Source organism: Zea mays, chromosome 7 (genome assembly GCF_902167145.1).
Source record: "Zea mays cultivar B73 chromosome 7, Zm-B73-REFERENCE-NAM-5.0, whole genome shotgun sequence".
In the NCBI taxonomy this organism is placed as follows: domain Eukaryota; kingdom Viridiplantae; phylum Streptophyta; class Magnoliopsida; order Poales; family Poaceae; genus Zea; species Zea mays.
This window is the reverse complement of record NC_050102.1, coordinates 152,989,492-153,003,368: the sequence shown is the minus strand read 5'-3', so window position 1 is coordinate 153,003,368 and position 13,877 is coordinate 152,989,492. Positions and strand designations below refer to the sequence as shown.

Below are 13,877 nucleotides of genomic sequence, written 5' to 3'. Positions count from 1 at the left end.
CACATATACATCATTAACCACTAAGAAATGAGTTTGATATCTATAAAATTATTTAATATTCATTATTATTATGTAAGTTGATTAATTTTGTGTAGCTCGTGAGCTGGCTCGCGAGCCAGAGCAGCTGAGCTCGTTGCTCCAACAGGGTCAAAAATCTGGCTCAATTCGGCTCGCTCGAGCCTCGCGATATGCTTCGAGCTAAGTCGAGCTGCTCCGATTTCGAGGCGAGCTTCAAGCTTTTTCCATCCCTAGGGATGACGGTGCGGCTGAGCCCGTGGTCGGCAGCCCAACGACTGAGCGACGTGAGGGCGGCGTTGCCCTAGGCGCGTTGGTGATGGCAGTGCGCCTAAGCCCGTGGTCGGTGGCCTGACCGCATAGCGGCGTGAGGTCGGCGATCTCCCGAAGCCTCTCGGCGGTGTAGCTGCTAAGAGTGCCTTTTCTCAGTGAAGAAGGCGTCGAGCCGATGCTGGTCTCAGTCGGAGGAAAGGAAGCAACCAATCTATTCCTGCACAGGAAGAGATCGATGCTTAATTTTTCCTTTAAACCATTTTCCTAAAAGATCATAATCTCTACTACTACTTAATACTACAGTGTAGGCGTCCATGGTGCATGGTTCTGCCCCCTACTTCGCTCCCATCGCGCCCTCCTCACACCCCAGCTACAATCCCCATCACCCACAATCCTCGTCATCCGCCCCAACAACACCCTCCTCAAACATCCAGTCATCTCCACTCAGATCCCCCTCGCGCTTTCGTCGCCCGTCGTGATCCACTGTCACAAAAGCCAAGGACCTCCCTCAACGGTGCCAGAACCACCACGACTCCCAGATCCACATCTACGTCTGCCTTAAATCCCTCTGGCGTCCCTCCGGCGCGATGCGGCCAACCGCGCGGCCTCCCCATCCTCAACGCCTAGCCCCAATGCACTGCACCCCCGCATCATCCACCCCCTCCCTCTCATCAAGCCTTTTTCTCGACCGCGATAGTGACGGCGACAAGCCGACAAGCACGACCCCCCTCTGCCTCGCCACGTGTGGCCTCCTCCACCGCCTGGTTTGGAGTTTTCCCATCCTTGACGGCCCGGTTCGAACCCCGATCAACTATCCTCCAGATCGGATCATGGCGACGACGCAAGAGCGAGATGTGGCGCAGCCCTAACGACGGAGGAGGCGACGTGGAGTAACTATGTGGTGGCGGAGCGCAAAGTCGACGAAGACTCTCTCTGCCGCCTTCTCACGGTAAGGCCCTGCACTCTCTTCCTTCCCCTCTCCTATCCCCGCTTGTGGAGGCGGTCAGGGCGGCCAAGCAGAGACGCGGTCAGGGCATGGTCACGACATGCATCAGAGACACGGTCAGGGCGCAGTTAGGCGATCAGGGCAGCCATACGTTTTTGTCTGAAGGCTATCATCCTCTTTTATCGAACCTGCAAGCTTGCTACCTTACCTACCCCATCCATTCCAAAGCTCCACTACACCAGACGGTCGTCACGAATTCCTATAGAGTGTTGGTCGATAATTTGGACGTACAAATGATAGTGTTGGCTTTTTGGCTGGATGTTCCTCTCTTGTGTTGTCCAGTAAATTTATAAGTTAAATTCACCTTGACCAATTTGAACAATGGAGTCGCATGCTCCTCACATAATTAATTCAGCGACACTGCGACACCATGCTTTTGTTTCATGTGTGAATTAATAACTTACAATATTAATCTTAAGACGTGTTCTCTGGTAGCGTAGATTTGTTGTTCGTTAGTGGTATAGTGGTATGCCAGTGCTCTGAAAGCTTGCCTTATTGGTTTCATGTGATATCTGGCATTGTCTGCCAACATCAGAGTGGGATTGTGCTACCACTTGAACAGTCAGATATCATGCTTTGTTTGGAGGCCTAACTCTGCAAGCAAATTCACACCGATGGTTACCAATTGAGTGATGAATATTGTGTTATCTGAATAATCTGTAGAGAGGGTCTTGACTATGAGGTTAGGGAAGAATGATAGCTACTACTATATTAGCAATGTCTGTTTTACTCTGCTAGTATCCAGTGTAATGTTTGAATCAGCGCAATCGGTCAGTTTTGACTACTACTACTACTATGCCATGTACTAGAACTTCTTGTTGTATACAGTGTGTGGTTCTTATTTTGGTAGCAAGACTGTAATTTGATAAAGCTTATAAAGCAGCAGTAAGACATGCCTTTGGTTGATTATTCTTTGCGTTTGTAAGTTCACTATCAAGATGGTTCTTTGCATTTGTTCATACATGCTTTTGGTTAATTCAGGTTTGGCTATCACATGTCTAAAGTTGTAAGCCTCTCAAACAACCTTTTCCAATCCTAGGCTACCGAACAAGGAGAAGAAGTGTTCTAGGCAAAAGTGTTCCAATTGGATTAATTCTGGACTAGAAAGAGCGAAAGAGTCGGATGCACTAAATCTAGGCCTGAAACAGTTTCTGGCTTGGGACTGTTCCTATGCTGCCGAACGGGGCCGAGCTGTTTCCAAATATATATTATGTGTTGCTACTTTCTTCACATATCATTACTTTATGTGTTCTTCCTGGTTACATTTGGCACCATTGTTGGTAAGACGGTACCACCCACAGTTTTATTGAGAAAGGCTTTTAAGATGGTTGTAGTTGCACAAATTGGAAAATAAAACTACACTGACTTAATTTTCCTTTTCTTCTTGTGCTTCACGAAGCTTTACGTTGATGGAGTTTGTCCCCACCAATGTCACTGTACCGCATAATGGGCGTGTTTGGTTCGGCTTTTTTCTGGCCAGCTTATCTGAAAAGCTGGCTGTGGGTAAAAGCTGGCTGTTGGGAAAAGCTGGTGGTTAGAATTTAGGTGTTTGGTTCGCCAGCTGTGCAGAAAAGCTGTTCGTGAGAATCTACGTGTTTGGATACAGATTCTGAAATTGCAGATTCTGTTCGAACAAACGATACAATGATACTCATAACGCAGATAAAGTTCATTACAAACTAATTAGTGGAGTTGATTACATCATAAGAACCGTTACAATTGCACTAAGTTAACTACGACACTAATGCATTTGCAATTGCATCTCGAAAATCACTCATGTCTAACTCATCAGATGTGCTAGTACTACTCTCACCTGCAGGTAGATCATGACTTAGGCTATTAGGTCCTACTTCATCAAAATCTCTATCGTGTAGAGCACTATCTCTAATGAAGTTATGCAGTGTCATACATGCAATAATTATCTTCGATTGTTTCTCAAGCGAAAATGAAGGGAGACTTAATAGAATTCTCCACTTCATTTTTAGCACCCCAAATGATCGCTCAATAACATTTCGTAGGGAGGAGTGCGCAAAGTTGAAAACTTCTTTACTCCCAATAGGTTGCCTCGCATTTTGCCATTCCGTAATGTGGTACTTCTGACCCTTATAAGGTGCAAGGTACCCCTTTCTATTAGGATAACCTGAATCGACAAGATAGTATTTACCTGCACAAACATTACATACAAATGTGACGTACATATGACATAAAATAGTCATGTATTATACTAATGAACAAAATATGTATATACCTTCTGGTGGATGGGGGAACCTGTCCGCATAAGTTATTAAAGTATCCTGTAGTACTCTTGTGTCATGTACGGAACCGGGCCATCCTGTCACAACAAATGTGAACCTCATATCGAAGTCACATACGGCCATTACATTCTGCGACGTGTAACCGTGTCGGCCAATATATTTCGCTTGTTCCGAAGCCGGGACTGCCGCTGGGAAGTGACTACCATCTATTGCGCCTATGCAATCCTTGAAGTGTGGCCAAAACCTCGCCTCTCGCAAACGTTGATGAATCTCGACAAAATGTGGGTCTTTTGGCTTGATTGTGTCCGATGACATCTTATAAAGTGCATTTAGGACATCACTATACTTGCGGCTAATTGTTTCCAAAGAGTGACCAAATTTATTTCTGATCTGCCTAAACGATTGTGGACCCCCACATGCCCACAAGAATATGCCAAGAGCTTCCATAGTACTCACACCCCTACTTGGAAGCAGACCATAATTTTGTACCAAAGTGTCATGCAATCGTCGAAAAACAGTTCTTCGCATACCAGTGCGTTCCTTAAACTTTCTTATGAGGTTAGCATACCCTTCGGCGTTTAGGAATTGTTGTGGCCTGTTCCGTGCATTCACCTCTTCTACACATATTTCTGTGTAAATTTTTGTAGCTCTACTATCCCACTTAGCAATCACTTTGCCAGACTTGTCCATCTAGTGCAAAATAGTGTACACGATTGAAAATACGTATTCAAGTTTCACTTAATACGACAACAAATATAACAGGAAACTAACCATAATAAAATAAAGCAGTACCAGAAGCAGTCACATTCGCTTGTCATAATTACATATACGGTCTTACGAAATTAAAGTGCTGCTGAACACAAAAGCACAAGGAACAGCTAAGACAGTGGCATTAACCAAAAGCCTGATCTATCCCACTCACACTACTAACACCTGACTCTAACATGATCCAAATTAAACTTCATTGTCACTGAATGATGGCATCTGGTCTGAGTCATATTCAAGACCCCAGAAGTTTGCAAAGTGGTCAGCAAAGTCCCAATCCGGACTAAGAAACTCGTCAGCTGGGGGTGGTGAGGACACAGCTGACGGTTCATAGCTGCTGTCAGCAGGGTTGTTTACAACGTTGTTCACGTTGTCCAAATTCTCTTGCAACACCAGAGAGTCTTGCTCAAGCATGCAAGCAATGTCCTCCAATGCTACACGTAATTTGGTAGCCTCAAATGAGGACAACCCGCGTCCTGGACGGATTGTTTCACGAGCTACGGAAAATATCTTGTCCGCAATCTCTTGCATCCTTCCAATTGCCTTGTCGGCTATGGAGTCTGCTGAATCCATCTGATGTGGATTAAGGTTGTCAGTGAACTAGGCAGTAGGACAATGTACTTACATCCATTGAGATACTCTACAAAATTAGGGTTGCAACTACAATCATAAAGATACTCAGGTTGGCAATCTATGGAAAAAACCCTGAACCCTAAATAGGACGGATAGAACATATCAATGGATTGCAGTGAACTGCGCCCAACAATGGGTACTATCTTCTGTATTAAAAAAAATCATCCCTCCCACAATAAAAATGTAGAAGCAATTGATCCCTACCATTTAGATTAGTTCTCTTTATCCTAACCGTGGAATCATTGTTCAGGTCTAGTGACGTTTATGAACTAAAACAAGGCCATGGATCCACGGTCTTCGAACACATAAACTGCAGCTATGCTTACAAATAAGTCAAACAGAAATTGATATTGACGTTACCTTAGCTTAATTGGAGGTTGGAACCGAACCTAGAATCCCAGTTGAACTTGGATCCGAACACCTTGACCTCGACTTGATACGAAAGTCTGTAGGCGGCAATGAAGACAATAATCTGTTACTAGGTCGTTCATACCTTCGAAGATTAAGTGGATCTACTGGACTTGAGGGGGAGGGGTGTGGCGGACCGAAAGGAAACGCGGAGGAGAAGACGGTGGGGACGGCAATGGGAGGAGGAATTCCGTACCTGCGTACACCGGCGGCGATGCGTTCGGTGCGGACCGACGGCGCTCCGTTCGCTTCGAGGCGGAACCTTCGCGACGGAGTCAGGGCGGAGGTGTCACTGCTGCAACGAAGGAAACGCTGAAGGAAACGCGGAGGAGAAGACGGTGGGGACGGCAGGGAGGAGGGATTCCGTACCGGAGTACACCGGCGGCGATGCGTTCGGTGCGGACCTGCGGCGCTCCGTTCGCTTGTCGGCGGCGGAGGAGCGTTGCAGGGAACCCTAGCCTTTTCGCGTGGGCTTCTCACGGAAGCCAAATGAGCGCCGCTTCGCGAGGACCGTTGGCGGGCGGCTTCTTACCCAAGCGCTTCGCCCAGAAGCCGCGCGAGAATCTGGGCGTTTGGTTTCAGCTTCAGCTTCTGGCGGCCAGAAGCCGCCCAGAAGCTGAACCAAACAGCCACAATATATGAGCTCTCTCCACCTTCATCATGGGGACCTTTCTCAAACTTCTTCGGTGTACACTTGGGAGACTTGAGTGATTAAAAAACTGTAAGGTTGACTCCAGCAGGAGACTGTAAAGGGTCATATACTCTAAATGTAGGGGACGGTCAGGTCCTTTATCCCTCCAACAAGAAACTCTAAAGCGTTCTCTAAAATTTAGAGGATGGCATGCGTCCTCTATCTGTAGAGGGTGCTCTATACACTGTACACCTTTTTGTATCTGTACGCTCACGTGGTGACGAGTAGTAAAAAAATAATATAGAATGTCAAATCTAGTACACTGTTGATATAGAGGATGGAATTTAGGGGATATTGCTGGAGATGAAGAAGATATAGAGTACAGAATCTTTTAAAGAGTGTTGTAAAGGACAAAGAATATTCCTTTAGGGGATCAAATTTAGGGGACGTTGCTGGAGACAGCCTAAGAGCTCATATTTGTGTATGCTCTATAAAGGATAGATAATATATATATTGTGAATATAGAAACGTAGTAACACAGGGGCAACTAACTATTTTATTAAATTCTGATTCGTCCTTGTTCACATGTCTCATACATTATTCCATTTATTTCTTATCTTAGTTATATGTTTACCAAAAAATGAAGAATCGATCCAGCAAAAAACTAACCATGGTTCTTTTTTCCTTCTGTTTGCCCTCGTGCAGTTCGACTACCTTCAACATGCTCAAGCTCGCCGAGGAAGCCAGCAGGCGGCAACATCCTGGTTTCTTCTTGTTCACCCGTCTCATACATTATTGTTTTATTTCTTATCTTAGTTGTATGCTTACAAAAAAAAGAATCGATTCAACAGTGAACTAATCATGGTTGTTTTTCCTACTTTTCGCACTCGCGCAGTTCGACTACCTCATCCCGCCGACGGGGATGGACAAGTGCAGCACGAATGGACAAGTGTAGCGCGAACAACGTGGGCAGTGGCAACGTACACAAGGCGGGCATGGTGATGAACAGGTTGCCCATCAGTGTGTACGCATTGGAGACGTTTGGGTTTACGACGGCAACGTCCACAGACGGTTGATGAGCAAGATGCTCGGGCGCATTGGGGATTCACCATTGATCAGGTTCGGCACATACACATGCGGCGCATGCGCCGTGTCGTGCACGCTCAAGTGGGACGTGACCACTGTCATGGAGTACAAGGGCCTACCTCTGCAGCAGACCGTCGACTACTATGTTAGGGACACGATGTAGAATATCCGAAGACAACTATTATCAATAATTAGCCAATATAAACTATTTACAAATCTTTACAAATGTTTACAATATAGGGGTTTAGACAATATATGGGTTTGATATATGAACATGTATGGTGTTTAATTGCTTCTTCTACTTTGTTCTAATTGATGAATAAAAAATGAATGGGTCACATCTCATGAAGTGATCCAAAATTAATTACTACTAATGATTTATCAGCGATGTTCGTGTACCGTTACAAGCACGGACAACTAACTAGTAACTATTATTAATCTTCATTGTGATATCGTTTAACATGTAATATATTTTAAGTGTGTCTTTGAAATTTTTATTTAAAAAAATTAAATAAGACGAACCGATAGAAACTTGACATGAAAGTCAAACAAATTATAAATTAAGACAACGAGATTAATTTGTTTTCTAACGTACATTATTTAAGGCTCATTGTTAAAGCCTAATTTATTTTTAATGGTCTAAACTCTCTAGGTAGTGTGATATTTTAATTTTTAGGACACTATTTTAAGACACGTTGGAAGTCTGGCATTGAGTTTATCGCTTCCCTTTCTTCCACTCGGCATCTAGTCAACACAGATGGCAAGCGATGATGCTCCGTAATTTCGAGCACGACCAGTCAAACAGCGGGAGTGACGAATGTTGGCCTGATACACGCAAGAAACCTGGATAAAAGAATGTTACAACTCGGCGTGGAGCGGAGCTGTTCCCATCAGGCCATCACCGATTCACCACCCCCACTCATGCCCAGTCGCAGGCTCTCGTTTCTACCCCCGCTTCCCCGCGGGCCACCACCGTCAGCCTCGCCCCTGCCCACGCACACGCCCCATGTTTCCATCCACTCCTCGCGCGCGTCATCGCCACCGTGTCCGTGAGGCCGGCGTTTCCGTGTATGCTGCGGCCTGCGGCCATTCCGCCAACCAGCACCATCCCCATTTCAACTCTTCTTTAAACTACGCCAACACAATTGCTCCCGCCTAGTCAACTTCACGGACGCCTCCTGCTTCCTCTTCCTCCCCGAGCACGAGGCATGGAGCGGCACCGCCAAAGATCGCGGCGCCAACAAGAAGGTAAGCAAAGTAGCCCCGTCCATCGCACGAAGTTAACCATCCTCTCACCGGTCGATGCAAACAAAGGTCGCAATGACGTCTTCACGCCCTCACGGCGCTCGACGGATGACTGCTCACGGCACGGGGGACCCTGACCCTTCCATTTCCGACTTGCAGACGGTCTCGACGGGCACGATGAGGACGGGGCGCTGTCAGCGTTCGTCTGCCCGATCACCATGCAGGTGATGCGGGACCCGGTGGTGATCGACACGGGGCATGCCTTCGAGCGGGAGGCCATCGCCCGGTGGTTCGCCGAGTGCCGCGACCTCGGCAGGGGCCCGTGCTGCCCGATCACGATGCGGGAGGTGCGCAGCGCGGACCTGAGGCCGGTCCTGGCGCTGAGGGACGCCATCGAGGAGTGGGCGGACAGGCAACAGAGGGACGAGCTCCGCAGGGCCTGCCGGTGGCTCACCAAGGACGCCACGGAGAAAGAGGCGGTGCGGGCGCTAGGATGCGTCGCGCGAGGGTGGAGCCGCGGAGGGCAGGCGAGCAGGCGTACGGTGCGCGCGGAGGGGATCATACCGATGGTCGGGGGCATGCTGAGAAGCGGCAGCGCCATGGTGCGCCTCAAAGCGCTGGAAGCTATCCAAGAATTTGCCAGAGAAACTGATCAAGACAGGGTAGGTGGAAAGGAGACACAAGCACACAGCGAAACTGAGTGTGTTTATAATCACGCATTCACGCGTGGTGTACGATAACAATGGTGTATTGACAGCATTTCTCTTCATCCTTTGCAGGAAGCTGTGTCGCAAGGGGACACCATTCGCACGATCATCAAGTTCATAGATTGTGAGGACTGTCAAGAGAGGGAACTGGCAGTCTCTGCGTTGTGCGACCTTTCCAAGTCTGAGCTAGTATGTGGAAAGGTGAGTGAACTGAATGGAGCCGTGCTTATACTGTGCAAGGTGTGTGGAAGCAAAGCTGACAACCCAACAATAGCTGAGAAGGCTGAGAAGACACTTGAGAATTTGGACAGGTGTGAGAAAAATGCCGTGCAGATGGCTGAAAATGGCAGGCTGGAACCTCTACTTAACCTGCTTATTGAAGGTGCCATCTCCTTCCCTATCAGTATTATAGTGATCAATATGATACTATCTTAGTAAGTTTGTTTATATATGAATATGATGGCAGGAGTGATAGTTTACAATATATCTTCTGCAAATTGATCAGGTTCTCCAGAAACGCAGCTGCTGATGGCATCCTCTCTAGAAAAGATTGTCTTGTCTAACGACTTGAAGATCTTGGTTGCGCGAAGAGTGGGTTCCTTGTTTGGTGGCATCGTTGAGAAGGGAAGCTTGGAAGCAAAAGAGGTTGCTTTCAAGGTGCTAGAGCACGTATCCGCCAACGCAGACAGCGCCAAGGTTCTTATAGAGGAAAACGTCCTCCTCCCTCTCTTCCGAGTTCTCTCTATCAACCGCACCAGCCTCCTTCCACCGAGGCTGCAAGAGGCTGCGGCTGCGGTTCTAGCCAATCTGGTTGCGTCCGGTGTCGACTTCGGGACAGTGCCCCTTGACGGAGACCGTACTCTGGTGTCCGAAGACATAGTTCACAGCCTGCTTCTCCTGATCAGCAACACCTCGCCTCCAATCCAGTGCAAGCTCCTTGAATTTTTCGGCACCCTGAGCAGTTCCACGGGGACAGTGCTATCGATCGTCTCGGCTATAAAATCTTCCGGCGCTATCACCAACCTGGTGCAGTTTGTCGAGAGCGATCACCAGGAAAGCCGCACCGCATCCATAAAGCTGATACACAAAATCTCGTTCCACATGGAGTACGAGATCGCCCAAGTCTTCCGTGCAAGTCCGACGCTGCTTGGCTGCCTAGTCAAAGTTGCATTCGTAAACGATGGAAACGCCGCAGCAGATGAGCAAGATGCTGCGCTTCAGATCCTGGCGAACCTCCCCAAAAGGGACAAGCACCTCACCAGAGAGCTGATGGAGCAAGGGGCTTTCAAGGTAGCCGCCAGCAAGGTTCTGAGCATCTACCGGAGAGATGCTGGAACTGGAAGCGACATCTACGACAACGCAGTGCTCGAGGGCCTTGCAAAGGTCTTGGCAAGGATAACGTATGCCTTGCGGGACGAGCCCCGGTGTGTTTCCCTTGCTCGAGAGTACAACCTCGCTGCCCTGTTCGCCAGCTTGCTTCGGCTGAACGGGCTTGACGAGGTACAGGTGGTCTCTGCGAAGGCATTGATGAATCTCTCGTTGGAATCTAAGTATCTGACCAGTACGCCGAAGTTTGATGCTGAACAGAGGTCTAAGCTCGCACTGTTTGGGAGGAAACCGACAAACATTCAGCTCTGTCGTGTTCATTCTGGAGTCTGTTCGATCAGGGACAACTTCTGCATCCTAGAAGGGAGAGCTGTGGAACGACTGATCCATTGCTTGAACCATTCTAACAAGAAGGTCGTCGAGGCTGCTCTGGCTGCTATTTGCACCCTGCTTGAAGATGGAGTGGAGGCTGCAGAGGGCGTCTTGGTGCTCCATAGGTCTAATGGAGTTGCACCTATATTCGACATCTTGAAGGAGAACCCGACAGGCAGTCTTCAGCACAGGGTGACGTGGGCTGTGGAGAGGATTCTAAGGGCAGAGGATATCGCCCAAGCCGCTTCAACTGATCGCAGTCTGGGATCGGCACTTGTTCATGCTTTCCAACATGGAGATTCCAGAACGCGACGTATCGCAGAGGCAGCGTTGAAGCATGTCCAGAAGCTACCCGTTTTTTCACTCATCATTGATAAGCGCCCCTCGATACGAGGTTCATCCATGGGAAGCATGGAGCGCTTTATCAAGTTTGATCGCTAGGTTGTTATGAAACGCAAAAGAATTGCATGGCCTGTTTATGCCTTGTGGCCAGCATATCGCTTGTTTCTGTTTAACAGAAGGAACACAGTTTCGGTCAACGTGTTATTTCGTGTGATAACAGAGGGGCAACAGAGTAATCAAAACTAGCAAACTAATTTCTCACAAGCATATCACCAAACATTTGTATGCGTGAAGCCGTGAATTGAAACATTCTCTAAAAAATAAAACCGTCAAACCACAGGCTGTCCAAGTTAGCTCACTAGTTAGTACAGCAGCCACATCATCTCCAACCCAACATATCAAAGAACACAATGTCTTACATGCCAACTCATTCATATAAGCAATATCATATATGGAACAATAGCAAGCCAGTGACTTAATCAACACATATGGCAGAGACATGCCAAATCAAGACGGAAACCTGAGATTTACGTGAAAACACCATAGGGCATTTCTGGGAGAAATTAAAACAAGTTTTGTTTGTGAGCAAGAATACCGGAGATAATTGTAGAGACTAAAATTCTCTTGCTAGGATTTTAGCCCATCTAATCTTCTCAGATATCCTTGCTCCTAAATAAGCCCTAAGGCCCCGTTTGTTTCGTTGGAATTGAATTCCATTTTAATAATTATAATTTAGACAAAACTAATTAACTTCATATATTTATATATGTAATATATTTATATATGTAATATATTTATATATTATGTTAAATCATACGAGAGACATAGTTATATACTACATTCATGTTATAACGAAACAAGTAGAAGAGTGTGATATACGTTGTACATCAGAAAAATAGTATTGTAAATCTATAGAATCAATTTCCATCTCTCACCTCATGAATTTGAGATAGGCTTATATGATAACTTTGGAAAGTGGTGGAATGTCACATTCTAAAAAAAATAGCCTATTCTGATAGTAAGATTCGAATTCCTTAAAATGAAAGGAAACAAATGGGACCTAAGGGAAAAGGCATGAGTAAAGGTAAGATAATTCCACTATATGAAAAAAAAAGTCTAAATCGCTCCTCTCATCTATGGAAAATATTCACATAAGCCCCTAAAACATTTTTAGTTCATTTTACTCACTCGCTCTTTTGAGTTAGTTCAATGTACCCTTAACAACATTTATCTTTTTTATTTCTTTATGTGCAAACTATAAGTTTTTAGTTTAAACTTTGTTGGTTAGTAGCTAATATCACAATTTATTCTAGAAAAATATATTATGATTTTTTAAGATTACTTTGGTAGGTCACTATCAGATGAGATAACAACTTTAGTGGTATAAAACTAACTATCAAATAATGATGAAAAAATCTTAACATATTTTTCTAACATAAGTTTTGATGTTCTCAATCACTTCAGAAAATATATACTTAAATTTAACTTGTACGTGAAGAAACGAAAAAGACAAATCTTATTATGGGGAGGATTGTCTTTTTGTTTCTCCTTGTAAAAGTTAAATTTCAAGTTCATATTTTTTGAGGTGATTGACGATATCATACCTTATACCTTATCTAAAGTATATTTTTATCGTCCTGATAGCTAAGTTCACATAAATGAGATACATTATGTGTTTAGAGGGTGCGATGATTAAGTGGAGCATTGTACCTCAAGAAATTAGCCTTGACAATAAGCGAGTATGTGCCCCAACTCCTATGATTTTTTGTGGTACATCTTGTAGTTGCAGTACTTATTGCTACAACACTTGTTGTTGGTCATTCAAATACAAATGTAAAGGACCTAAGGCTCTAGTCACGGTTCCCTAGGACTCTGCCCCTATAAATGAGGAACCAAAACAACTTCATGTAGAAAACAATGAACTTGTTCAAGAAAAGTTTTAGAAGACCACAGGAAATCACTGATCCTCGATGATTATGAGGTGTAAATAAGTGAATATGTGGTTTATATAGATGAAGATATGGACACCGAAGGTGATTCTACATTTTTTGAGGAATCCATGATAAGTCAATGAGTGCCAACCAAGTTTGGGACTTATTAGAAGAAATTCCTAAGGGAGCCCAGACAATATGATACAAATGGGTCTATAAGATGAAACTTGACTTCATAGGGAATGTCAAAAGATTTAAATCCATGCTTATGGCTAAATGTTTCATTTAGAGAGAAGGAATCCATTATAATGAGACTTTATCACATGTTTCGATAAAAGTTTTTTAACAATAATTATGGCACTTGTCACTCATTATGATTTAGAGTTGCATCATATAGATGTAAAGATAGTACTCCTTAATAGATATTTAATTGAAAATTCTCTCCATAGCTAAATCCAAAGTTTTTGTGATGAAAATCGAAGATAATTTAGGATGACATCTAAAGAAATCCATTTATGGATTGAAACGAGTATCGAGATAGTGGCATCTCAAGTTTGATAAAATCATTAGGGTTTGTTCGGTCAGGAGTGTACTAAAATGGAATAGAGAGGAATAAAACCCTTCTTAGTCTAAATATAAGGAGATTTAATCCTCGTCAATCCCTATACAAACGAACAAGACCTTACCAATTTTGGGTTTTACGAAAATATGACAATTGTATTTATACAAAGTTTAAGAATGGGAGATTCATCTTTCGTCTGCTACATGTAGATGATATCCTATCACCAAGAGACGATAAAAATATGCTATTAGAAACAAAAGTTTTATGTCCTCACAATTAGATATAAAGGATCTTGGAGAGACATCTCATGTCCTAGAAAT

At 44.9% G+C, this 13,877-nt stretch overlaps 1 protein-coding gene and 1 pseudogene across 3 annotated transcripts; both read left to right on the top strand.

Moving 5' to 3' along the window:
* The first annotated feature begins 877 nt into the window (after positions 1-877).
* Positions 878-2,746, top strand: LOC103633133 (nitrate reductase pseudogene; annotated as a pseudogene). 2 transcript variants are annotated; one of them, NR_157043.1, is made up of 2 exons: positions 878-1,237; positions 1,830-2,199. The product of NR_157043.1 is annotated as a nitrate reductase pseudogene, transcript variant 2 (transcript). The 2 variants fall into 2 exon arrangements; NR_157042.1 differs by lacking the exon at positions 1,830-2,199 and adding an exon at positions 2,276-2,746 and having other exon boundaries at positions 880-1,237.
* Positions 2,747-7,980: 5,234 nt separating this feature from the next.
* On the top strand, positions 7,981-11,278 carry LOC103633134 (U-box domain-containing protein 24). Its single transcript, XM_020541184.2, has 4 exons — positions 7,981-8,320; positions 8,477-8,979; positions 9,097-9,406; positions 9,530-11,278. The coding sequence occupies exons 1-4, from the start codon at positions 8,281-8,283 to the stop codon at positions 11,161-11,163; spliced, it is 2,487 nt and encodes an 828-aa protein (XP_020396773.2). The 5' UTR covers positions 7,981-8,280; the 3' UTR covers positions 11,164-11,278.
* Positions 11,279-13,877: the final 2,599 nt, after the last annotated feature.

Coding starts and splice junctions, on each gene's coding strand:
- LOC103633134 (XM_020541184.2), top strand. CDS start 8,281: ATGGAGCGGCACCGCCAAAGATCGCGGCGCCAACAAGAAG. Junction 8,321..8,476: donor ATCGCGGCGCCAACAAGAAG/GTAAGCAAAGTA, acceptor TCCGACTTGCAG/ACGGTCTCGACGGGCACGAT. Junction 8,980..9,096: donor GAGAAACTGATCAAGACAGG/GTAGGTGGAAAG, acceptor CATCCTTTGCAG/GAAGCTGTGTCGCAAGGGGA.